Source organism: Hyla sarda, chromosome 3 (genome assembly GCF_029499605.1).
Source record: "Hyla sarda isolate aHylSar1 chromosome 3, aHylSar1.hap1, whole genome shotgun sequence".
Lineage (NCBI taxonomy): Eukaryota > Metazoa > Chordata > Amphibia > Anura > Hylidae > Hyla > Hyla sarda.
The window spans coordinates 426361170-426385926 of NC_079191.1; the positions used below are offsets into that span (position 1 = coordinate 426361170).

Consider the following 24757-nt stretch of genomic DNA (forward strand, 5'->3'; position numbering starts at 1 on the left):
TCGCTTCATGCCCCCTCAATGCAAGTCTATGGGAGGGGGCGTTTCACGCCCCCTCCCATAGACTTGCATTGAGGGGCGGGTGTGATGTCATGAGGGGGTGGGGCTATGACATCACGAGCTTCCGGCTCCAACGTTCGGAACAGTTTGTTCCCAACACTGAGCAGCGGAGTACCCCTTTTAACAATAAATGCCTAACTATACCCATGTACCTACCATAAAATATCAATACATCTATGCTGAGGATTTTATGCTGCAGATGTTTTTAATGACTAGTACAGATGTTCTCATACCATTTAAAAAAAAAAAAAAAGGGTACAGGTACCAATACTTTTTCAAGTACCCACAGATACCAATTACAAATTTACCCCTATTAGGTAGAAGCACCCGGTAGGTAGGTAGAGAACCCTCCCTTTTAGGAAGAAGCCCCCAGTAGTTAGGCAGTGAACCTCTTATTAAGTAGAGGTCCCCATTAGGTAGTTTCCCCCAATATGTCCCCTGGTGGTGGTGGTGCAGGACCTTGTCTTTCGCTCCGTTATCTGGAGCAGCATAAAATGTGCAGCGTTTATATAAATAGGTATAGGACAACTTATTTTTTTTTTTTTTAATCATCTGGTGCCAGAAAGTTAGACAAATTTGTAAATTACTTCTATTAAAAAAACTTAATCCTTCCAGTACTTTTTAAAGGCTGTATGCTACAGAGGAAATGCTTTTCTTTTTGGATTTTTCTTCTGTCACGAGCACAGTGCTCTCTGTTGACCTCTGTTGCTATCCATTTTAGGAACTGTCCAGAGCAGGAGAAAATCCCCATGGCAAACATATGCTGCTCTGGACAGTTCTTAAAATGGACAGCAGAGGTTCAGCAGAGAGCACTGTGCTCGTGACAGAAGAGAAGTCCAAAAAGAAAAGCATTTCCTCTGTAGTATACAGCCCCTAAAAAGTACTGGAAGGATTAAGATTTTTTTTATAGAAGTAATTTACAAATCTGTTTATCTTTCTGGCACCAGTTGATTTAAAAAAAAAAGTTTTCCTCGGGAGTACCCCTTTAAAAGGACTGTCTTTTATTAGCCCCCCATAGTGCAACGTTTCGGCATGCAACTGCCTTTTCCAAGCTTCCTTTTAAAGGGGTACTCCACTGCTCAGAGTTTTGAACAAACTATTCCGAGCGCTGGAGCCCGGCTGCTCGTGATGTCATAGCCCCGGCCCCTCATGACATCACGCCCCGCCCCCTCAATGCAAGTCTATGGGAGGGGGCGTGACGGCTGTCACGCCCCCTCCCATAGACTTGCATTGAGGGGGCGGGGCGTGACTTCATGAGGGCTATGGCGTCACGGGGCCCGCTCCAGCGCTCGGAACAGTTTGTTCCAAATGCTGAGCAGCGGAGTACCCCTTTAAGATCCTGAGTCTCCGTTGTTCGGTGCTGTAATCTGGAGTTTCTGTTGTATGTATTTCTGGATGATTACGGATAGAGATGAGCGAACTTACAGTAAATTCGATTCGTCATGAACTTCTCGGCTCGGCAGTTGATGACTTTTCCTGCATAAATTAGTTCAGCTTTCCGGTGCTCCGATGGGCTGGAAAAGGTGGCTACAGTCCTAGGAGACTCTTTCCTAGGACTGTATCCACCTTTACCAGCCCACCGGAGCACCTGAAGGCTGAACTAATTTATGCAGGATAAGGCATCAACTGCCGAGCCGAGAAGTTCGTGACGAATGGAATTTACTGTAAGTTCGCTCATCTCTAATTATGGACACAACATAGGAATCCAGTGCTGTCTCTTTTCTCTTTGTTGTATATAGGTATAAAGGTAGATAATTCTCTGATAGGTGAGAACCAGAGATTCATCTGGAAGCACCATACCTTTGTATTGTAAATGCCAGAGGATTGTACTGTAAACAGCTGGAAAGGCCGAGGAGTTGTCACCAGATGGGTCACCTACCACCCAAAAGACAATACTTTGTGCTTGAGTACAGGGCGTGTTACTTATAATCAGCAAAACCACAATTGTGCAATGTAACGTCTCTGAAAGACTTATTTAAAGGGGTATTCCAGGAAAAAACTTTTTTATATATATATCAACTGGCTCCAGAAAGTTATACAGATTTTTAAATTACTTCTATTAAAAAAATCTTAATCCTTCCAATAATTATCAGCTGCTGAAGTTGAGTTGTTCTTTTCTGTCTGGCAACAGTGCTCTCTGCTGACATCTCTGCTCGTCTCAGGGAACTGCACAGACTAGAAGAGGTTTGCTATGGGGATTTGCTTCTGCTCTGGACAGTTCCTGAGACAGGTGTCATCAGAGAGCACTTAGAAAAGAACAACTCAACTTCAGCAGCTCATAAGTACTGAAAGGATTAAGATTGTTTAATAGAAGTAATTTACAAATCTAAAAAAAAAAATAGTGTAGCTCACTCAGAAATGAAGAAGATAGCTATACCTGAGGTTAACTGGTGTTACCCTCACCCAGGGGTCTATAGAGATAAATGTATATAGGTATAGTTGATAGAACAATTAAGGACCAGTCCTCAAGGTATATCAGGAATAAGAAATATAAAGTGATAGGGGGACATGTATCATTATTTGTGTATGGTAGAAGCATTTTACCCCTTTTCCCGAATTCTAAATTATGTGCAGAAGTGCTAAATTTATCAATCAAGTGCAATGAGCTTCATAAATTGCGGGTAAATATAGTAATCTCCTCAATCCACTCTTTGGAAAATAGAATTGATGATTTAGAGCATCTTGCTACGTTAAGTCCAAGATGGCTTATATTTGCGCAAAAAAACAGCTCTTGCGGCAAAATTTTTGGTGTAAAAAAAATGTACGCAGTTAATAAATCCATGCGTACTATAGATGTCACTCCAAGGTACCCTGATTCAGCCACATCTGAAGGACATGCTCTACCAAAACGTGCGCAAAAAAATTGCGCAAAAAAAAGGGCTTGCGCAAAATTTTGCGCAAAAAAATACACACAAAGCAGGGGTAAAATCTTTCATACATGTCCCCCATAGAGTATAATTAAAGTATGATCCAGGTAGTAATAGTGGTAATTTATTAATATGGGTCAATAATGTATATAATATACATTTGTGACCCATATTCATAAATTACCACTATTACTACCTGGATCATACTTTAAAGGGTACCTCTCATCAAAAAAACTTTTGATATATTATAGATTAATGTATGCAGAATAACTTTACAATTGCATGTTATTAAAAAATCTGCTTCTTTCTATTAAATTTTCCACTTTGAAGAAATGACCACTAGGGGTCTCCCTACCAGTCCTGGCAGCAAGCATTTCAGACTCATGCTGGAGTCCTAAACACTACGAGCTGCCAGTCTGCTTTGTTCACAAAGGAGAACACTCAGAGCTGCCAGCCTGCTTTGTTCACAGCCTGTTTGGCTGTGAACAAAGCAGGCTGGCAGCTCTGAGTGTTTAGGACTCCAGCATGAGTCAGAAATGCTTGCTGACAGGACTGATCGGGAGAAATACAATAGAAAGAAGCATAGTTTCCATTAACATGCTATTGGAAAGTTATTCAACATTCATTAATCTAAAATATATCAAAAGTTTATTTGATGAGAGGTACCCTTTAACTATAATCTATCACTTTATATCTCTTATTCCTGATATACCATGAGGACTGGTCCTTTTGTTCTATCAACTATACCTATATACATTTAATTTACAAATCTGTTTAACTTTCTGGAGCCAGTTCATATATATATATATATATATATATATATATATATATATATATACCGTATTTTTCGCCGTATAAGACGCACTTTTTCTTCCCCAAAACTGGGGGGAAAAAGTCGGTGCGTCTTATACGGCGAATTCACCCCTATCGCGGCGGTCCCTGCGGCCATCAACGGCCGGGACACGCGGCTAATACAGGACATCACCGATCGTGGTGATGCCCTGTATTAACCCTTCAGACGCGGCGATCAAAGCTGACCGCCGCGTCTGGAGGGAAAGTGACACTAACCCGGCTGTTCAGTCGGGCTGTTCGGGACCGCCGCGATTTCACCGCGGCGGTCCCGAACAGCCCGACTGAATAGCCGGGTTAGTGCTTACAGGACACTGGGAGGGACCTTACCTGCTTCCTCGGTGTCTTCTCCATTCAGGGATCCCCTGTATGGCCGGCGCTCTCCTTCCTCATCATCACATCGTCGCGTACATGCGTCGGTGTGCGTAACGACGTGATGGCGGCGACAGAGAGCGAGGATACCCGGCCGGCAGCAGAGACGTTCCGGAGCGACGGGGACACGGCGACAGCGATGGAGCGACATCCAGGGCAGCGGTGACGGGTCCGGAGCGGCAGGGACACGTGAGTATTACCTCCTATGCAGTGGTCTTCAATCTGCGGACCTCCAGATGCTGGGAGTTGTAGTTTTGCAACATCTGGAGGTCCACAGGTTGAAGACCACTATTGGGTTCAAAATCTTTATTTTTTTAGATTTTGCCCCTAAAGATTGGGTGCGTCTTATACGCCGGTGCATCCTATAGGACGAAAAATACGGTGTGTATATATATATATATATATATATATATATATATATATATATATATTTTATATATTTTTTACCCATAACAGTATGAATAAAAACAAAAACTCACACAGTTCTATCGAAATGGCTTAAAAAATAAACAAACAAAAAATAATTTAGTTTTTTATGTAGATGACATTTGCTCAGAGGAGATGATGTTTGTCTATCCTCTCTAAGAGCGCTGTACGGCGGATGTAGCCTGTGGTTAGATGACTCCTTTATTGTGACACATCTGCCACTCACTGTGAAAGACGACAGACAATAAGAGCAGTGATCGTTCCCTGTTTTGGATGTTTGACAAAGTGAATTGGCAGGATTTGTAGGTAACTGGAAAGTGAGACTGAGAAGCCAACACAAAGCAGGTGGTGACATGTTACTGAGTCGTGATGAAAGGCCGGGCACATCTATGGCATCATCAAGGAGCCGGACAATGCCAGGAGCTCTGCAAACGTCTTAAACCACCAGATGACTGATCCTCGGCTGTATGTTGTTTCATTCCGGTGTTTGCTAGAATACGGTAGGAGACTGACTACTTGTATTTTCTGTCCGTCCATGAACGGCTTTAAGGGAAGCATTATTGGGGGGAATTAATCCGTTCAGGACCCATGGCGTAACGTTACGTCCCGACACCCTGGGTCTTAAGGACCCATGACGTACAGTTACGGCATGGGCAGTTCCGGTCCCCGCCGGGCGGAGATCGGACCGGGATGCCTGCTGAAATCATTCAGCAGGCATCCCGTGCAAATGCCCAGGGGGGTCATCAGACCCCCCCATGTCGGCGATCGCGGCAAATCGATCCGGCGATTCCGGGTCATTACGGGTCTATAGTGACCCGGTGACCTGGAATGTAAGGGGGATTGCGGGTGTCTAAGACACCCAGGATCCCCCTGAAGCGATAGGAGTGAGGAGGCATGGATGCCACCCCTCCTATCCCTGCTATTGGTGGTCTAGACGCGACCACCAATAGCAGATCGGGGGCGGGGGGGTTAACTTTCATTTTCCCCATCCTGCCCTCCCACAATAGGCGGGGCAGGACGGGGAAACGACGGGGATCGGCGCCGAAGATCCACTTACCGATCCGGGCGGGCGACGGAGGCTGCGGGCGACGGAGATCGGCGGGCGGCGGTGACGTGCGGCTGGATCCGACGGAAGCTGGTGAGTTGCCTAGCAACATCTGGAGGGTACAGTTTGAGACCATTATACAGTGGTCTCTAACTGTAGCCCTCCAGATCTTGCAAAACTACAACTCCTAGCATGCCCAAACAACTGTCTGCTGTCAGGGCATGCTGGGAAGTGTAATTTTGCAACAGCTGGAGGACCACAGTTTGGAGATCACTTTGCAGTGATCTTTGCAAATCCAAACAGCAATCAGCTGTCTCGGCATGCTGGGAGTTGTAGTTGCGTACCTCCAGCTATTGCATAACTACATCTCCCAGCATGCCCTTTGGTGATCAGTACATGCTGGGAGTTGTAGTTTTGCAACAGCTGGAGGCAGACTGGTAGGAAAATACTGAGTTAGGTAACAGAACCTAACTGAAGGTTTTCCAACCAGTGTGTCTCCAGCTGTTGCAAAAGTACAACCCCCAGCATGCACGGTCTGTCAGTACATGCTGGGAGTTGTAGTTTTGAAACAGCTGTAGGTTTGCCCCCCCATGTGAACGTACAGGGTACATTCACACAGGCAGGTTTACAGTAAGTTTCCTGCTTCAAGTTTGGGCTGCGGCAAATCTTTCGCCGCAGCTCAAACTCCTAGCGGGAAACTCACCTTTACACGCCAGTGCGAATGTACACTAAAAACACTACACTAACACATAATAAAGAGTAAAACACTACATATACACCCCCTTACACTGCCCCCCCCCCAATATTAATTTAAACCGTATTGTATGGCAGTGTTTCCAAAACGGAGCCTCCAGCTGTTGCAAAACAACAACTCCGAGCATTTCCGTACAGCCACTGACTGTCCAGGCATGCTGGGAATTTGGCAACAGCTGGAGGCACCCTGTTTGGGAATCACTGGCGTAGAATACCCCTATGTCCACCCTATGCGATCCCTAATTTAGTCCCTAATTTAGTAAATGCGCATGGAGCTCTCTCACTTCGGAGCCCTGTCGTATTTCAAGGAAACAGTTTAGGGCCAAATGGGGTATCTCCGTACTCGGGAGAAATTGCACTACAAATTTTGGGGGGCTGTTTCTCCTTTTACCCCTTATGAAAAGTTGGGGCGACACCATCTTGTTAGTGTAAAAAAATAAAAAAACTTACACTAACATGCTGGTGTTGCCCTATACTTTTTATTTTCACAAGCGTTAAAAGGAAAAAAAGACCCCCAAAATTTGTATCGCAATTTCTCCTGAGTATAGAAATACCCCATATGTGGGCGTAAAATGCTCTGCGGGCGCACAACAAGGCTCAGGAGTGAGAGTGCACTATGTACATTTGAGGCCTAAATTGGTGATTTGCACAGGGGTGGCTGATTTTACAGCGGTTCTGACATAAACGCAAAAAAATAAATACCCACATGTGATCCCATTTTGGAAACTACACCCCTCACGTAATGTAATAAGGGGTACAGTGAGCATTTACGCCCCACAAGTGTCTGACAGATTTTTGGAACAGTGGTCCATGAAAATGAAAAATTTAATATTTCAATTGCACAGCCCACTGTTCCAAAGATCTGTCAAACGCCAGTGGGGTGTAAATACTCACTGCACCCCTTATTAAATTCTGTGAGGGGTGTAGTTTCCAAAATAGGGTCACATGTGGGGGGTCCACTGTTCTGGCACGACGGGGGGCTTTGTAAACGCACATGGCCCCTGACTTCCATTCCAAACAATTTTTTTCCCAAAAGCTCAATGGCGCTCCTTCTCTTCTGAGCATTGTAGTGCGCCAGCAGAGCACTTGACGTCCACACATGGGGTATTTCCATACTCAGAAGAGATGGGGTTACACATTTTTGCGGGTCTTTTCTGCTATTAACCCTTGCAAAAATGTGAAATTTGGGGGGAAGCACACATTTTAGTGAAAAATTATTAGAATTTTTTTACATATGCAAAAGTCGTGAAACCCCTGTGGGGTATTAAAGCTCACTTTATTCCTTGTTACGTTCCTCAAGGGGTCTAGTTTCCAAAATGGTATGCCATGTGGTTTTTTTTTGCTGTTCTGGCACCATAGGGGCTTCCTAAATGCGACATGCCCCCCGAGCAAAATTTGCTCTCAAAAAGCCAAATATGACTCCTTCTCTTCTGAGCATTGTAGTTCGCCCGTAGTGCACTTCAGGTCAACTTATGGGGTACCCCCATACTCAGAAGAGATGGGGTTACAAATTTTGGGGGGTATTTTCTGCTATTAACCCTTGCAAAAAATTAAAATTAGGGGGGAAACATACATTTTAGTGAAAAAAAATATTATTTTTTTACATATGCAAAAGTCATGAAACACCTGTGGGGTATTAAGGCTCACTTAATTCCTTGTTATGTTCCTCAAGGGGTCTAGTTTCCAAAATGGTATGGCATGTGTTTTTTTTTGCTGTTCTGGCACCATAGGGGCTTCCTAAATGCAACATGCCCCCCAAAAACCATTTCTGAAAAACGTACTCTCCAAAATCCCCTTGTCGCTCCTTCACTTCTGAGCCCTCTACTGCGCCCGCCGAACACTTTACATAGACATATGTGCTCACTCGAGAGAAATTGGGCTACAAATACAAATATAAATTTTCTCCTTTTACCCCTTGTAAAAATTCAAAAATTGGGTCTACAAGAAAATGCGAGTGTAAAAAATGAAGATTTTGAATTTTCTCCTTCACTTTGCTGCTATTCCTGTGAAACACTTAAAGGGTTAAAACGCTGACTGAATGTCATTTTGAATACTTTGGGGGGTGCAGTTTTTATGATGGGGTCTTTTATGGGGTATTTCTAATATGAAGACCCTTCAAATCCACTTCAAACCTGAACTGGTCCCTGAAAAATTGTGAGTTTGAAAATTTTGTGAAAAATTGGAAAATTGCTGCTGAACTTTGAAGCGCTCTGGTGTCTTCCAAAAGTAAAAACTCGTAAATTTTATGATGCATACATAAAGTAGACATATTGTATATGTGAATAAAATAAAAAAATATTTGGAATATCCATTTTCCTTACAAGCAGAGAGCTTCAAAGTTAGAAAAATGCTAAATTTTTTTATTTTTCATCAAATTTGGGGATTTTTCACCAAGAAAGGATGCAAGTTACCACAAAATTTTACCACTATGTTAAAGTAGAATATGTCACAAAAAAACAATCTCGGAATCAGAATGAAAGGTAAAAGCATCCCAGATTTATTAATGCTTAAATTGACAGTGGTCAGATGTGCAAAAAAAGGCCGGGTCCTAAGGTGTAAAATGGCTGGGTCCTTAAAGGGTTAAAGGGGTACTTTGCTGCTCAGCGTTTGGAACAATCTGTTCTGAACGCTGGAGCCGGCGACGAGAGCTTGTGACGTCATAGTCCTGCCCCTCATGACGTGACGTGATGGATGTCATGTCCCCTCCCATGGACTTGCATTGAGGGGGCGGGCGTGACATCATGAGGGGGCAGGGTTATGACATCACGAGTGCCGGCTCCAGCTTTCGGAACAGTTTGTTCCAAATGCTGAGCAGCGGAGTACCCCTTTAAAGAGACCAGACACTTTATACAGAAGGGAAATGTTCTGTGCTTATTTTCCTAACCTGTTCCAGAACGCTGGGTGCCTGTATGGAGATTGTGGGGGTCCCATCGGCCGGACCCCCGCAATCAGTCATCTAAACATCTTATCCATTATCCTTTGGATAGGGGATAAGATGTCTACCAACAGAGTACCCCCTTTAAATTCTTCTCTCCTGAAGTCTTTACTAACCCAGAACTGCAAACAGGTTACTCAGACAGAGGTTTCCTTCTCCTCAAGTCCATTATTTGAAATTTGAAAACATTGAATTATTTGCAATTTGAAACATTGAACTGCAGTTTCCTTTGTATTGATTACATATTTGTCTATATTATCGATATAACATCACATCACTATATTTTTTTTCTTGTTTTTAGGAACACTGTCCTTTGTTTCCTGATGCTTCTCTTTACCGTTGGTGCTTTCGTCCAGGAGATGGATGAACTGAACTGTAAGACCATTGGACGTACCGCCTTGTTTTCCAATTGTAATTTGACTCAAATTCCTGAAGTACCAATGAACATTTTATCTTTGATCTTAACTCAAAACTACATTCTGGAATTAAATTCTACATCATTTCCACCACTGCAAGACTTGGAAGTCCTGAAGCTGGATGGTCAGTGGACTAGAAGGTTGACAGTACATAAGGATAGTTTCAGGAATCTACCTAAACTGATTGCTCTGGATCTGTCCTTTAATATAGTTCTAGTCCTCGATCAAGATGCCTTCACCGGCCTATCATATCTTGAGAACCTTGTCTTATATTCCAATCAACTGAATGGATCCTTTTTGGAAAACAATTATTTCAATGATTTGACCAACTTGGTATTCTTAGACCTTTCATTCAATGACATCACCTATCTCAAACCCCATCCTAAATTTTATAATTTATACAGATTTGAATTATTAAATTTAAGGGAAAATAAAATAACAAGAATTTGTGAAGGAGATTTACACAGTTTCCAACAGAAAAAAATTACAGTTTTGGATTTATCGTACAATCGGCTGTATTACTCCAATGTTAACGACTGGGAACATTGTGGGAATCCCTTTCGAAATATCGAGTTCGATACACTTCACCTGGGTGGGAATGGATTCAATGAACAGACCACAAAAGCATTGTGCAATGTTTTAAATGGCACCAAAATCTTCCACCTCAAACTAAGTCATCACACAATGGGACAAGGTTTTGGCTTCCGCAACCTTAAGGATCCAGATAATTCCACATTTGCTGGACTTGAGAACAGCGACATTGCAATCTTTGACATTTCACAAGGATACATTTTTACCTTGCACTCATACTCATTTGGAAAACTCTCTAAGCTGCTTCTTCTTAATCTTGCCGAAAACAAGATAAACCGTATTGAAAATAATGCCTTCCAAGGCCTTCAAAGCTTACAATACCTCAATATGTCCTTAAACCTGTTGGGTGAATTATATAATGATGCTTTTGAAGGAATCCCAAACGTGCTACAGATTCATCTAAACAACAATCATATTGGGCCAATACAGTGGTATGCCTTTAGGAACCTTCCAAAATTGGAGTATTTAGACTTAACTAACAATGCCATTGCAAGTCTTGAATTTTGTGATATTCTGCCTTTGGTAGCTTTTATTGGTTTGAAGCAAAATAAACTTCTTTCAATTAATGTTGCCAAAGTGAAGGCCCTAACCATTGACTTTGCTGAGAACCAGCTGACAGATCTGGCTGATTTCTTGGCATTTCTTAAGAATGCTGTCGTTCAGAACATCTCCCTACGAAAGAATCGGCTGGCCATCTGTACCTACAGCGTTAGTATTCCAAAAAACAATTCAGTCCTTTACTTGGACCTATCCGATAACATGATTCAGCTGATTTGGGAAAAAGGCCAATGTCTGGAGATGTTTAACAATCTCAACGCTCTTCAAATTCTACAACTTTCGAGCAACCATATTCGATTCTATCCTTACAGAATTTTTAGTGGCCTGACATCCTTACAAGTTCTCAACTTGTCATCAAACTTTCTCTCAAACATCACACCAGACATTTTACCTGTTAGTGTTCACACTTTGGATATATCCAGGAACCAACTGTTTTCACCCAACCCAGATGTGTTTCTTCACTTGGGAACCATTGACTTGCGACATAATCAGTTCATCTGTCAATGCCCCCTTTTTAAATTTTTGATATGGCTGAATACAACGAATACTAGTTTAATAGGTGACCGGGAAGACATTTACTGCGCATTTCCCGAAGACCTAAGATATACCTCACTTTATGATATTGACTCTTCAGTCTGCGATGAACTTACTGTGTTGGGACCGCTCATGTTTGCCCTATTTGTGCTCTCGTCTGTTGTCATTGCGACTTTCATGACAGTAGTGATTATATACAACCATTTCCGAGGGGTTTTCTGTGGACTCTACATGAGGCTGATAAAGTCTGTACTCGAGGAGGAACCTCAAGAGGAAAATACTTCCAAATATGATGCTTATTTGTGTTATGCCAGAAAAGATTTTGTATGGGTTGAAAATGTCTTTATCAAAAACTTAGATTCTGAATACAGTGACCGGAACCGCTTTAATCTGTGTTTCGAGGAACGAAATTTCATTCCAGGGGAAGATCATGTTATGAATATTCGAGATTCCATTTGGAATAGTAGGAAAACCATTTGTGTTGTCACAAAGCATTTTCTGCGGGACGGATGGTGCGTTGAAGCCTTCAATTATGCCCAAAGTCGATATTTTACAGAACTCAAAAATGTCCTTATCATGGTTGTGGTGGGGTCCCTATCAGAGTACCAACTAAGGAAATATAAGCCCATCAGGGCATATATGCAGAGGTGTGATTACTTGATGTGGCCGGAAGACGATCAGGATGTTGAGTGGTTTTTAAGTAGACTTTCCTATAAGATACTGCAAGAGGAAAAAGTCAAAGAAAAGGAGGTCAAAGTCAGAACAGTAAGTTCTGCGGTAGAGCTACAACAGATAGGTGTTTCTTGAGTGGCCATGACTGAATTCATCAACCCGCGTTTTACATATGTGGACATACTACAACTGAGAGTTTCCAGTCTTGGAGTGTTATACTTTTCTAGATGCCCACCTTTTGGACCATGCTCCCATTGATGTTACTTTCACAGTATGGCCACTGAGAGAGTCATCACAAGAGGAAATATGGGAGTATTGGACATTGATATTATGGTTGGGTTTGCCAAATGTGAATTTGTATATATAAACTATATCTCGAAAATTCAAAGTATTTTATAAATTGTAATATATGAGAAGCAATTTCAGTCATTATATACAATATATATTGTCCTACCCTTTCACATCCAAAGGGCACAGTGTTATAGTTATCAGTACTTGTGTAGGCTTTCATTAAAGGGGTACTCCTCCCCTAGACGTCTTATCCCCTATCTTGGCTGCATCACTCCAGGCATCCGATGCATGGAGCGAACTTAGACTTGCATTGAGGGGAAGTGGCCGTGATGTCACGAGCCTCCGGCGCTGCACCCGACGCTCTAAAAGAATGCCGGGTGCAGGAAGGAGATCGCGGGGGTCCCCAGCAGTGGGATTCCCGCGATCAAACATCTTATCCCCTATCCTTTGGATAGGGGATAAGATGTTTAGAGGCAGAGTACCCCTTTAACTTAAATCTCCCCATGTTGGATTTTGGTAAATCTGACCCTTATGTTGAACCTAAAGGTAAGTTGCTATCAGGGGAACCTAGCATAGCTTGTCTCTCACTCCCAATAGATATTGGGAATAACACTTATGATCAGTCGAAACCTAATTTATGTGCCAGGTCTGGATTTTGTATTAGTTGGCACTTTTTTTTGGCAGCTAGAGGGAGCAACAAAAGATTCCTTCAAGAATAAAAGGAATGTCAAAGTTTTTCTCCACACAGCGCTAACAAGGGACCTGAAAAAAAGTGATATTAAATGTGGAATTGCTCTTATATTTAAAGCATACATGCACTTTTAAGTGATTTTAAGGTTAAGCTGTTATGTGATGAGGAGTAGCACTCTGTTGTCTGGTGTACAACCCAGTGCAAAAAGGAAGTCTAAGAGTGAGCACTATATGTGGCCTTTATATAACTTGTAAATGGCATTTCTGACCAGGTTACTGCACTACTGGCTACATTTCCAATGTTTAGTTGGCCCAGAGCTAGGGGGTATAGACTAACCACTATGATGTCTCTCATGTCTACACTGAACAAACGCAGAAGAGGGGATCCTGCTTTCCAATAGCTCTATAGCACATCGGCAGAAGCATCACAGAGTACACTATAGAGCAGTACTGAGTAGTGTTAGCTGTGAACCAAGCACTGTGATGAGATATACTCACTACAAGCTGAAGTTCTGTTTCTGTGTCCCTCCGTCTGCTCTATGCTTCCCTTCCCATTGACTTTTGTGAGCAGATGTAACCTGATACTTAAATGGGTTGTCCAGCCAAGGAAACAACATGTGTATGGTGTCAAAAAAAAGTATAACAACTTACTAATATAATGTTATTAGACATAGTGTAACGCCCCACGGGTGTGGTCCCTCTGTGCCACAAATGGCAGCTGGCCAGGCAGGCAGAATGGGGCAAAACTGACACTATAGATAGAGTCAGACACAGCAATGCTGATTAAGGTGTTTATTTACAAAGTACATACAGAGTCCAAGGCAAAAGACAAATCCAATAACAGGCAGGGGTCAGAAGACAGACAGGTATTAGGTAAGGCAGGTTACAGAGACCTTAGCAGTTCAGGTACACTCCAGAATGAGCAAACAAACAAACTTGCTTGGAGTGCTTTCCAAGGAGTGGAAGAGGAACCACTAGGGAGTGCATGCCAGCCCTATAAAACAGAGTATAAGGATTCCTCCCGAGGGATAGCTCTGGGATCGTCCTTGACACCGCCACGGAACACATTTCCTCACAATAAAGCGGCAAACAACAGTACTTTATGCAAGTCTGGCTCCTTGCCAGCGTTATTAGACAGGTTGCAGGATAAATAAAACAGGAACAAACAAAACCCTAGACTGTCTAGTCACAAACTAAACAATCCAGCATGCCCTGACTAACAACTGGTGGGCTTTTCCCGGCCAGTTAAACTTATGTCTTCTGCAACCTTCTACTCACTATTCACACACAGCGTTTGCAACCTCTTGCTGTGTGTCTCGTCCACATCACTCTTTGGGGCCACTCACAGCTCGGGCTGTGTGTTTCTCAGCAGGACCCCGGCCTCCCCCTATAGCCAGCTTGCTGTCTTCTAGGGAGAGCCACAACTATTGTGTCTGTGTTCTTTTTAAACACACTTCCCCTTTCTGCTTCCTCATTAATTAGGCCACAGGTGGGGGATTCTCCAGGGTGAGCAAGGGAAATACACCCTTTCCTTGCCACAGTGTCACAATAGTCAGTGCTGGCACGTGGCCCCTAGTGGACAGAGCAGCAAGACACACATCAGACCAGGAAATGCAGCAGGAACATGGCACCCAAAATGTTGCATGGTGCTGGTAAGACCCAGGGCACATGGTACGCTGGTGGTTGCCCAACAGCAGTGTTACAATTAGTTAAGAGATCTTTCATATCAGCTGTGTTGTTTCCCTTGTAAGCTGTGAGGTCACTTTAAATACAGTCTGCTCTGTCCTTGCTCCTACTGTCAGCCTGGGAAGAGACCACTGATCTAAGGTGGGAGCCCATATTACTGCTTATTAGATAAGGCAGAAAGCTGCTCAGTCACAGTACATTACCTCCCCCCTTCACATCCCTGGTCTTGTCCTGGGTTGGAAGGTGGGGGGTGGGGAGCAGGGACAGACCCGACTGGCTTTCAGAGCCTGTGATGTGACATTACAGCTTTCAAGGGAAACTACAAAGCTGATATTGAACATTCTGCTTTATTATACATTTTGACACCGTACACCAGTTACTTCTTTTGCCGAACAACCCCTTTTATTGACCTAATTTGCCTCGACTTGAAGAGTTTTTGCAGAGTGACTGATGCATTTAAAGTGTACCTGCAATGTTGTAAGCAATTTTATGAAAAATGGACAATAGCCAAAAAAAACACTTTCATTTTGAATTTGGCACCAAAATATCTTTACAGAGCATCTATTCTTTTCACTCCACCACTTATAATTGTGTCCAGCTCAGTGTGAGACCAGTGCAGCGTAATGTGATTCTATGGTGATAGGTCTCATGCTGAAGACGAGCGCTATGAAGACGGAGAAGAATGTTTTTTGTCGTAAATGGTGTGATTTGAGGAGAAGGCATTAAATTCAAAATGAAAGTGATTTAGAAAAATGATCATTGTGCACCGTGGTGCACTATAATCATTTTTCATTAAAGTGGCCAAAACATTCGAGGTGCCCAAACATTGGAGGCTATGTTCACACAACGGCAGGAAATTTCCGAGCAGACATTCTGGAAAGGGCAATGCATTTTGGAGCAGAATCTGCAGAAAGGATTAACATGTCTTGCTGAGGAGGCTGGAATCGGAATTTCTGCAAGAGGTTTTTTCGCCACCGAAATTCCGCCATGTGCATGGTGCAGAAGAATCCCACATAAAATCTGATCATTCATAACATACTTTCAAGCTTTATTAATGGAGAACGCCTTAGGATAGGGGATAAGTGTCAGATCGCAGAGGGTCTGACTGCTGGAGCCCCCCCAAAATCTCCCGAATGGCAACCTACCACTCCTCCTGAATGTGGACCACAGTACTAAGCTGCAGCCAACACGTCCCCCTCCATGCAGCTCTGTGGGAGAGCCGCAGCACTGTACTCGAGAATCTCCGGCTCTGCCATAGAGCTGCATGGAGGGGGCATGTCAGCTGCAGATTTTCATACAGAAAGGGGGGGGGGGAGCAGTGTGGGAGATCGCGGTGGTCCCATCGGTCGGACCCCGCAATCTGACACTTATCCCATATCCTTAGGATAGGGATAAGCTTTTACCAATGGGAGTTCTTCTTTAATTGCCTTCGTAAAAGGCAGCGTGGCTTTGCATGGAAAGTGGTGTGGCTTTTGGTGTGCTAAAAATTGCGCCCAAATCATCATTTTTATAGTCCACATTTGGAGGCTGTCCAGTGGTTACAATAGCACATGCTGCTATACAGATATTAGGATATATGGGCATTTGGAGGAATTTATATGATGACTGAATGGCAATAGTATTATATCTACAGTCATTTAAGGGACCAATGAAATCTTATCCTCTTTTAGGTCATGTTCACACGGCAGAATTCCTGAATGGAATCTGGCAAAAGAATTCTGTTAGGAACTTCCATTGCAGCAGAGTCCCATTGTTTTAAATGGGATTGTGCTGCACCATGCACACGGTGGAAATCCCGATTCCGGCCTTGACATGTCAATTCCCTCTGCATAGTCCGCTTGGAAATGCATTGCCGTCTATGGAGATGAGGTATTCTTGAGCGGTCCTAGCGCCAGCACTCATTGTTTGCAGAGTGTCAGCCAGAGATTTTCTGTCCAGACATTCCACAAAAATTCCGCCATGTTAACATGGACTTATGCCTAAAGTGGACTTGGGGGGTGGGACATCAGACCATGAAACAGGGAGTCTGTCTTTTGTGTACTGTGTCATACACCGCTCCCTCCGGCCCTGCAGTTGACATAGCATTGGGTATATGATTTACCTCGAGTGCTTCTTTTAAGGGGAAACTAACAGTAGGGTATGGTATCCTGATGCTAATAGGGGCCGTTACCTTATAGCACCTTTAATATGGTTCTTCTGTAATATCAGTTTTATTGATATGTAAATGAGGCACTGGGGGCATTCCTTTACCCCTCGGTACACCAATATTGTTGCCTGCCCCCTCTTCTCAAAACGATTGTATGAAATTGTACAACACTGTTTTTCAAATTGGAGCGGGGAACCGGTCTCACTCCATGGGTTTGAAGGATATTAAAGGGGCACTCCACTGCTCAGCGTTTGGAACAAACTGTTCCGAACGCTGGAGCCGGTGCCGGGAGCTCGTGATGTCATAGACCCGTCACGCCCCCTCCCATAGACTTGCATTGTGGGGCGTGTCGTAATGAGGAGGTGGGGCTATGATGTCACGAACTCCTGGCGTCGGCTCCAGCTTGTTCTAGATGCTGAGTAGCGGCGTACCCCTTTAAATGTTATTGTTTTTTATTGCTGTATTCAATACCTCATTATTTTTTATCTCACTTTGTATGTGTTAGTGTAAGTCATAATGTATTTGTCATTTTTGTATGTGTTGTATGTACTAATCATTATGTATTTGTCATATCCCTTAGCAGAGGCAGCCATGTTTACTGGACCATCTAAAAATAATTATGTAAATTTGGGGGGAGGGGGGGGGGGGTGTTCAGGAACTACATTTGCTATTCAGAGCAGAGGGTAACTACAATGGATGAGTCTCATTTTGGAGGACCCAGCATGTTCACACATTACATAGGCAGTCCATTGATTTAAACTGGAACTATGTCATTTTTCATTTTCCCTGCGGAGGCGCTGCTGAAAACAAATCTACACTTTTCATCTATTTCCCCCAGATTACAGACAATGACTGGAGGTGTAAGTAATGGGACACCATGTGATCAGATTATCTTTATGAGACTCTTCTAACAAAAAAAGGGATTGTCCATGATGGACAACCCCTTTAACTTTTATATCAATTGTTAAAGGGGTTGCCGCATCTAGTCAACTGGTCAGGAAAGCCAAATAGCAATTTGTATAACTCCCATTGACTTTCATCAGAGTTGCGCAAATGATGTAGCCCTATGAGCTACGCTGTTTAGGTAACTATGGGAGTTATGTAAATAGCATAGCTTGCGGGGCTACGCTATTTGCGCAACTCTGATGAAAGTCAATGGGAGTTATACAAATTGCTTTCAGCTTTCCCAATTTGCAAATATGCCATTGACTTTAATGGGAGTTGCGCAAATGGTGTATCCCCAAGAGCTACGCTGTTTACGTATTTCTGAGCATTATGTAAATAGCATAGCTCACGGGGCTAGGCTATATGTGCAACTCTGATTAAAGTTAATGGGAGTTACGCAAATTGCCAATCTTCCCCACCTCAAATTTCCAGCCCGCCTTCAATGGTCGCAATCATGCCCGAAGTGCTGGAAAAAAACAATTGACTAGATAGGACCGCCCCTTTAAAGAGGTTCATAGAAGGGTCTACTAATAATAAATCCTGAGGAAGACCCCATCAACGAGTGCTCATCTCCCCCACAGCGCCACTACAGGGTAAATGAAGTATGGCACAGCCCATATTAAAACCTTGTACATACCTGCTATATAAGTTTGCCCATTGCTCTGGCTTATTGATGGAGGTACCAAATGAGAGATATGTCCAAATGGAGAAATGCTAAAGAATGGAGCACTCACCAGGTCCTTTATAGAGAAAACTTCTTTATTTCATCCAGACATAGTTGGCTTTCTTGTGGAGTGCGGGAGAGCGGACAGGAACAAGGGGAGTGGGGGACTGGGATGGGCGACGGTCCGTATCACGCAGACAGCGCTTCTTCAGGCCCCTCGAGGGGGGCCTGACGAAGCGCTTTCTGCGTGATACAGACCGTCGCCCATCCCACTCCCCTTGTTCCTGTCCGCTCTCCCGCACTCCACAAGAAAGCCAACTATGTCTGGATGAAATAAAGAAGTTTTCTCTATAAAGGACCTGGTGAGTGCTCCATTCTTTTGCATTTCTCCATTTGGACATATATCTTACCTTTGATGTGAGTCCCGGAACGGTCTGTCAGCTGCAGTAGTTACATGTTTGGTCCCTTGTGCCGGGTAATCTTTGTATTGGACTCTACCAAATGAGAGACCCCACCCTACAGAATACACTTTAGCTCATTAATGGTGTTGCCAAATGAAAGATCCCACCCTACAGAATACAAGTGATGAGAGTTGCGTTTTCACTCAACCCCACTTCCTCAAGGGGTTAAACCTATTTTTACTAGTAGTACAGGCAGCATGCCTGGTTAGTGGTTAACCCTATAGGGTGAACTCCTCACTCTCAAAGGGTCAAATGAGTGTACTGGGGCCAGAACTTCACACTAGGAATGACCTATAAATGCTCGTCCAGTAAATACAATGGCTGTTTCCTCTATGGAATGGGGCAATTTAGGGAAAGTTATGTTTTTTTTAAAGATGTTAGTAGATATTCTATAACATAGACCAAAGAAATTTGCATTCTATTTTTTTCAGCTGCTTTATGGCAAATAAAAACTATTTGTAAAAAAAAGTTAATTTCACTTTGTCTTCATTTTGGCCTAGTAAGCGGCAGCGTGCATCTTTCCATCCACAGACCCATGCGAGGGCTTGTTTTTTTGAGTGACTAGTTCTAATTGTGCTTTTTAATGATATTACTCATTTACCATAAAATGCATGGCCAAACCTAAAAATATTATTTGGGGGGAGGGGGGATTAAAAAGAAAACCGCAATTTAGCAACTTTTGGAGGGTGTCATTTTCACGTTGTACACTTAACGGTAAACATGACACATTCTCTTTATTCTGTGTGTAAATATGATTAAAACTGTCCTCATGGTTACATGATTTTTTATTATTGTACTCAAAGTGAAGTGGGACGATTATTAATAACTTTTGGAGAAATATATTCCTATGGTGTCATAGCATTCCCGTAGCTTTTTGGACAACCCTGCCCATTCCCTCCTGTCCGTGCTTCATTTTCACACAAACTACATTATCTATTTAGGACACAATTTGGACTTTTCCTGTGCTATCTTCTTGTATTTCCTGAATGAAGTGTGTGATGACGCCTTTTCTTCCCAGTCTCCTTTATAATAACTGGCAGACTCAGCCAGGCCCAACAACATGGTGGTGCACCCAACCATCAGCAGCTATTTACAGTACTACTGTTTTACAGAAGTAAAATAAAACAAAATCTATATATATTGGCTACAAAAGTCCACCGGACTTACACATCTTCCTAGTCTTGCAGCTGTTCATTTTACCCTTACCCTTGTACCATCACATCACTCAATGGAGACAGACCTGGATGTGGTACATGACTCTCACCAACTAAACTACTGCATGAATCTCCCCCAGCCTTATTCTTCTACCCCAGTTTGCTACCCTCCTCCCCTGGCCTACTCCTCCTTCTCTAGCCTACTACCCTCCTTCCCCAGCCTCCTGCCCTCCTGCTACCCTCCCCTCAGTATACTATCCTCTACCCCCAGCTTACTGCTCTCCCACCAGCCTACTCCCCTCCTCCCCCTAAGTCTAATACTTTTGCGGTGGCCCAGTACAGGAGTTGCACCCCTGTACCTTTGCTGCCCTGTCCGACAGACTCCATTCCGTGGCCCCTGGGCCCCCCTGTACTTGTGTCTCATGTATTCCCCTAAGTGCCTTTGTTATATGGTGTAATGTACATATAATGTTATACACCTTTTAAGTGTAGTTGTCATGTGATTGTAACCAGGGAAGGTACCAGTGACCATGTGACCTACAGGGTGACCTATGGGACCCTTCCAGAATCTCCCCCCATATAAGCCCTGGGTTGAGCTAGCTCAGTCTCTTTTTCTGCTTAGATGAGTTGCAGTGAGGCCAAGTCTGGAGAGAGTGTCTGTGTCCTGAGGAGGCCTAAAGTCTACCACGCAGCCTCGAATCCACAAGTCCACTACCCCCCAGGTCCAAGTCAAAGCCTGGTAAGCTACAAACGGGGTGAAGTCTGTCATAGTCAGTCTCAGTCAAGTCAGTCCAAGTAAAGTCTGTCTCAAGTCAGCGTGGCCTGCATCCAAATTGTCCAAGTCCACTATAAGTCCCAGCAAGCCCTGTGGTCTCTGAAGTCACTGGTCACCTCCTTGGGCCTAGCCAAGCTGTATAGACTGTTACACCTGTCTGACTCAGTAAAGCCGCTGTTGTTCCGTAACTTGGCATCTGAGTCATTATTTGCCCCCGTGTCTAGCCCAGGTTCCAGCGGTATACCTTCGGGTGGTGTAGAGGTAAAGCCAAGCCCTGGCGTCACGAACACAAGGGGTTAATGCCAACTGCCCCTAGGGTAATTCTAACCCTCATCACACCCTCACCACACTCATCATCACACTCATCATCACATCATCGCTTCTCGGCCTTTTGGCTAAGATCAAGTGTAGTATCTCTTCTTATCAGTTTTCATACTGGTGGGGATGGGTGCTGCATGGAGGATGCAGGTGTACCAGGGCTTTCCGGGGCTGGTTCTGAGGAATCAGCTCGACGGCTGCCCCGATGTGACCTGTTCCCTCCGGGTCTCGCCATGAGGCTGAGAGGGTCTAGAGCTGAGGTACTTTTGTGCCTCGGGGAGTGGTGACCCCGAGGTGCCGAAACTCACTGGGAGGATGGGCTCACTGAGTTGAAGCACGGGCACCATAATCTCTTCACCTTGTGGCACTCACCTCTTGATTCCCGGCCTTCTGGCTAGGATCAGAGAAATTTTTATAGATCCGGCCGGATGTCCGGGCAGTATATCTGCACACATTCACTTATTTATTTCTTTTTGTCTCACTGTGTCACTTTTTGCGTGTTGTGTGTTCACAGGATTTGTCAGGATGCGGTAGCCCTTCTGGGTGTCCCTCCTGGCGGTCTAGGGGAGGTGTGTGTGGCCATTAGGTTCCGCACCTCCCTGCAAACACCCCGGGTACTCCTGCTTTGGCAGGGTACCTACCGTAATCGGCTCTGCGGGCAGATACCTTGGCTAACGCCAAGGGGGATGCCGGGAGCATTTGTGGTCCCCTAGTAGCTTCGGCGAAAAGGGACATCGAACCTGGAACCTCGCAGGTACCTTTTGGTCCGGAGGCGAAGGGTAAGGTTTGTTGGGGGGCCTCTCTCCTATCGGAGAAGGGCTTGCGATAGACCGCATCCTTTGTGCACTTTTTTTAGTGTAGCACGTTTGCACTTTTTCTTGCACTTTGGGTGAATCGAAAGCACGTTCCTCGGCTTTAAAAAAATAAATAAAAAAAAATAAAACTGCCCTCTGATCAGCATACCACCCTCCTCCCCCTCAGTCTACTGCCCTCTCATCAGCATACTACCCTCCTCCCCCTCAGTCTACTGCCCTCTCATCAGCCTATCACCCTCCTCTCCCTCAGTCTACTGCCCTCTCATCAGCATACTACCCTCCTCCCCCTCAGTCTACTGCCCTCTGATCAGCACACGACCCTCCTCCTCCTCAGTCTACTGCCCTCTGATCAGCATACTACCCTCCTCCCCCTCAGTCTACTGCCCTCTGATCAGCCTACTACCCTCCTCCCCCTCAGTCTACCTACTGCCCTCTCATCAGCATACTACCCTCCTCTCCCTCAGTCTACTGCCCTCTGATCAGCACACTACCCTCCTCCTCCTCAGTCTACTGCCCTCTGATCAGCATACTACCCTCTTCCCCCTCAGTCTACTGCCCTCTGATCAGCATACTACCCTCCTCCCCCTCAGTCTACTGCCCTCTCATCAGCATAATACCCTCCTCCCCCTCAGTCTACTGCCCTCTCATCAGCATACTACCCTCCTCCCCCTCAGTCTACTGCCCTCTCGTCAGCATACTACCCTCCTCCCCCTCAGTCTACTGCCCTCTCATCAGCATACTACCCTCCTCCCCCTCAGTCTACTGCCCTCTCATCAGCCTATCACCCTCCTCCCTGTCACGATTCGGCTGGCAGGAGGTGGATCCTCTGTGCCAGAGAGGGATTGGCGTGGACCGTGCTAGTGGACCGGTTCTAAGTTACTACTGGTATTCACCAGAGCCCGCCGCAAAGCGGGATGGTCTTGCAGCGGCGGTAGTAACCAGGTCGTATCCACTAGCAACGGCTCAACCTCTCTGACTGCTGAAGATAGGCGCGGTACAAGGGAGTAGACAAGAGCAAGGTCGGACGTAGCAGAAGGTCGGGGCAGGCAGCAAGGATCGTAGTCAGGGGCAACGGCAGGAGGTCTGGAACACAGGCTAGGAACACACAAGGAAACGCTTTCACTGGCACAATGACAACAAGATCCGGCGAGGGAGTGCAGGGGAAGTGAGGTATACATAGGGAGTGCACAGGTGAACACACTAATTAGAACAACTGCGCCAATCAGTGGCGCAGTGGCCCTTTAAATCGCAGAGACCCGGCGCGTGCGCCCTAGGGAGCGGGGCCGCGCGCGCCGGGACAGGACCGACGGAGAGCGAGTCAGGTACGGGAGCCGGGGTGCGCATCGCGAGCGGGCGCCACCCGCATCGCGAATCGCATCCCGGCTGGAGGCGGTATCGCAGCGCACCCGGTCAGTGGATCTGACCGGGGCGCTGCAGTAGCGAGGATGTGGCGAGCGCTCCGGGGAGGAGCGGGGACCCGGAGCGCTCAGCGTAACAGTACCCCCCCCCTTGGGTCTCCCCCTCTTCTTGGAGCCTGAGAACCTGAGGACCAGACTTTTGTCTAGGATGTTGTCCTCAGGTTCCCAGGATCTCTCTTCAGGACCACAGCCCTCCCAATCGACCAAAAAATTTTTTTTCCCTCTGACCGTCTTGGAGGCCAGTATCTCCTTTACGGAGAAGATGTCAGAGGAACCGGAAACAGGAGTGGGAGAAACAAGTTTGGGAGAGAAACGGTTGATGATGAGTGGTTTAAGAAGAGAGACATGAAAGGCATTAGGAATACGAAGAGAAGGAGGGAGAAGAAGTTTGTAAGAGACAGGATTAATTTGGCACAAGATTTTGAAAGGACCAAGATAGCGTGGTCCCAGTTTGTAGCTGGGGACACGGAAGCGGACATATTTAGCGGAGAGCCATACCTTGTCTCCGGGAGAAAAAATGGGGGGAGCTCTTCTTTTCTTATCGGCAAACTTTTTCATGCGAGATGAAGCCTGTAAAAGAGAATTTTGGGTCTCTTTCCATATGGTGGAAAGATCACGAGTCACTTCATCCACAGCGGGCAAACCAGAGGGCAAGGGAGTAGGGAGGGGGGGAAGAGGGTGACGGCCGTACACCACGAAAAATGGGGATTTAGAAGAAGATTCAGAGACTCTGAAGTTGTACGAGAATTCGGCCCATGGTAGAAGATCTGCCCAGTCATCCTGGCGGGAGGAAACAAAATGCCGTAAATAGTCACCCAGGACCTGGTTAATTCTTTCTACTTGCCCATTGGATTGAGGATGATAAGCAGAAGAGAAGTTTAATTTAATCTTGAGTTGTTTACAGAGAGCCCTCCAGAATTTTGACACGAATTGGACGCCTCTATCCGAGACGATCTGCGTGGGCAAACCGTGAAGACGAAAAATGTGTAAAAAAAATTGTTTTGCCAACTGAGGCGCTGAAGGAAGACCAGGAAGAGGAATAAAATGTGCCATCTTGGAAAATCGATCAACGACCACCCAAACAACAGTGTTGCCACGGGATGGGGGTAAGTCTGTAATAAAGTCCATACCAATCAGAGACCAAGGCTGTTCAGGGACAGGCAGAGGATGAAGGAGACCAGCAGGCTTCTGGCGAGGAGTTTTATCCCGGGCACAGACAGTACAGGCCCGCACAAAATCAACAACATCCGTCTCCAGAGTCGGCCACCAATAGAAGCGAGAGATGAGTTGCAAAGACTTTTTGATGCCCGCATGGCCAG

The 24757-nt window shown here is 45.0% G+C and overlaps 1 protein-coding gene and 1 pseudogene across 4 annotated transcripts in view; both read left to right on the plus strand.

Moving 5' to 3' along the window:
* Positions 1 to 17887, plus strand: part of TLR5 (toll like receptor 5) — a 53344-nt gene extending 35457 nt beyond the window's left edge. For 3 of the 4 annotated variants that reach the window (XM_056568411.1, XM_056568413.1, XM_056568410.1), the window contains one exon: positions 9606 to 17887. In XM_056568411.1, coding sequence (XP_056424386.1) covers positions 9606 to 12210 — 2605 coding nt within the window. In that variant the 3' untranslated portion in view covers positions 12211 to 17887. Of the gene's footprint in view, positions 1 to 4935; positions 5072 to 9605 lie in introns of those variants that run through there. The other variant, XM_056568414.1, reaches the window with a different exon arrangement.
* A 3375-nt stretch (positions 17888 to 21262) lies between these two features.
* Positions 21263 to 21422, plus strand: LOC130363269 (U2 spliceosomal RNA; annotated as a pseudogene).
* Positions 21423 to 24757: the final 3335 nt, after the last annotated feature.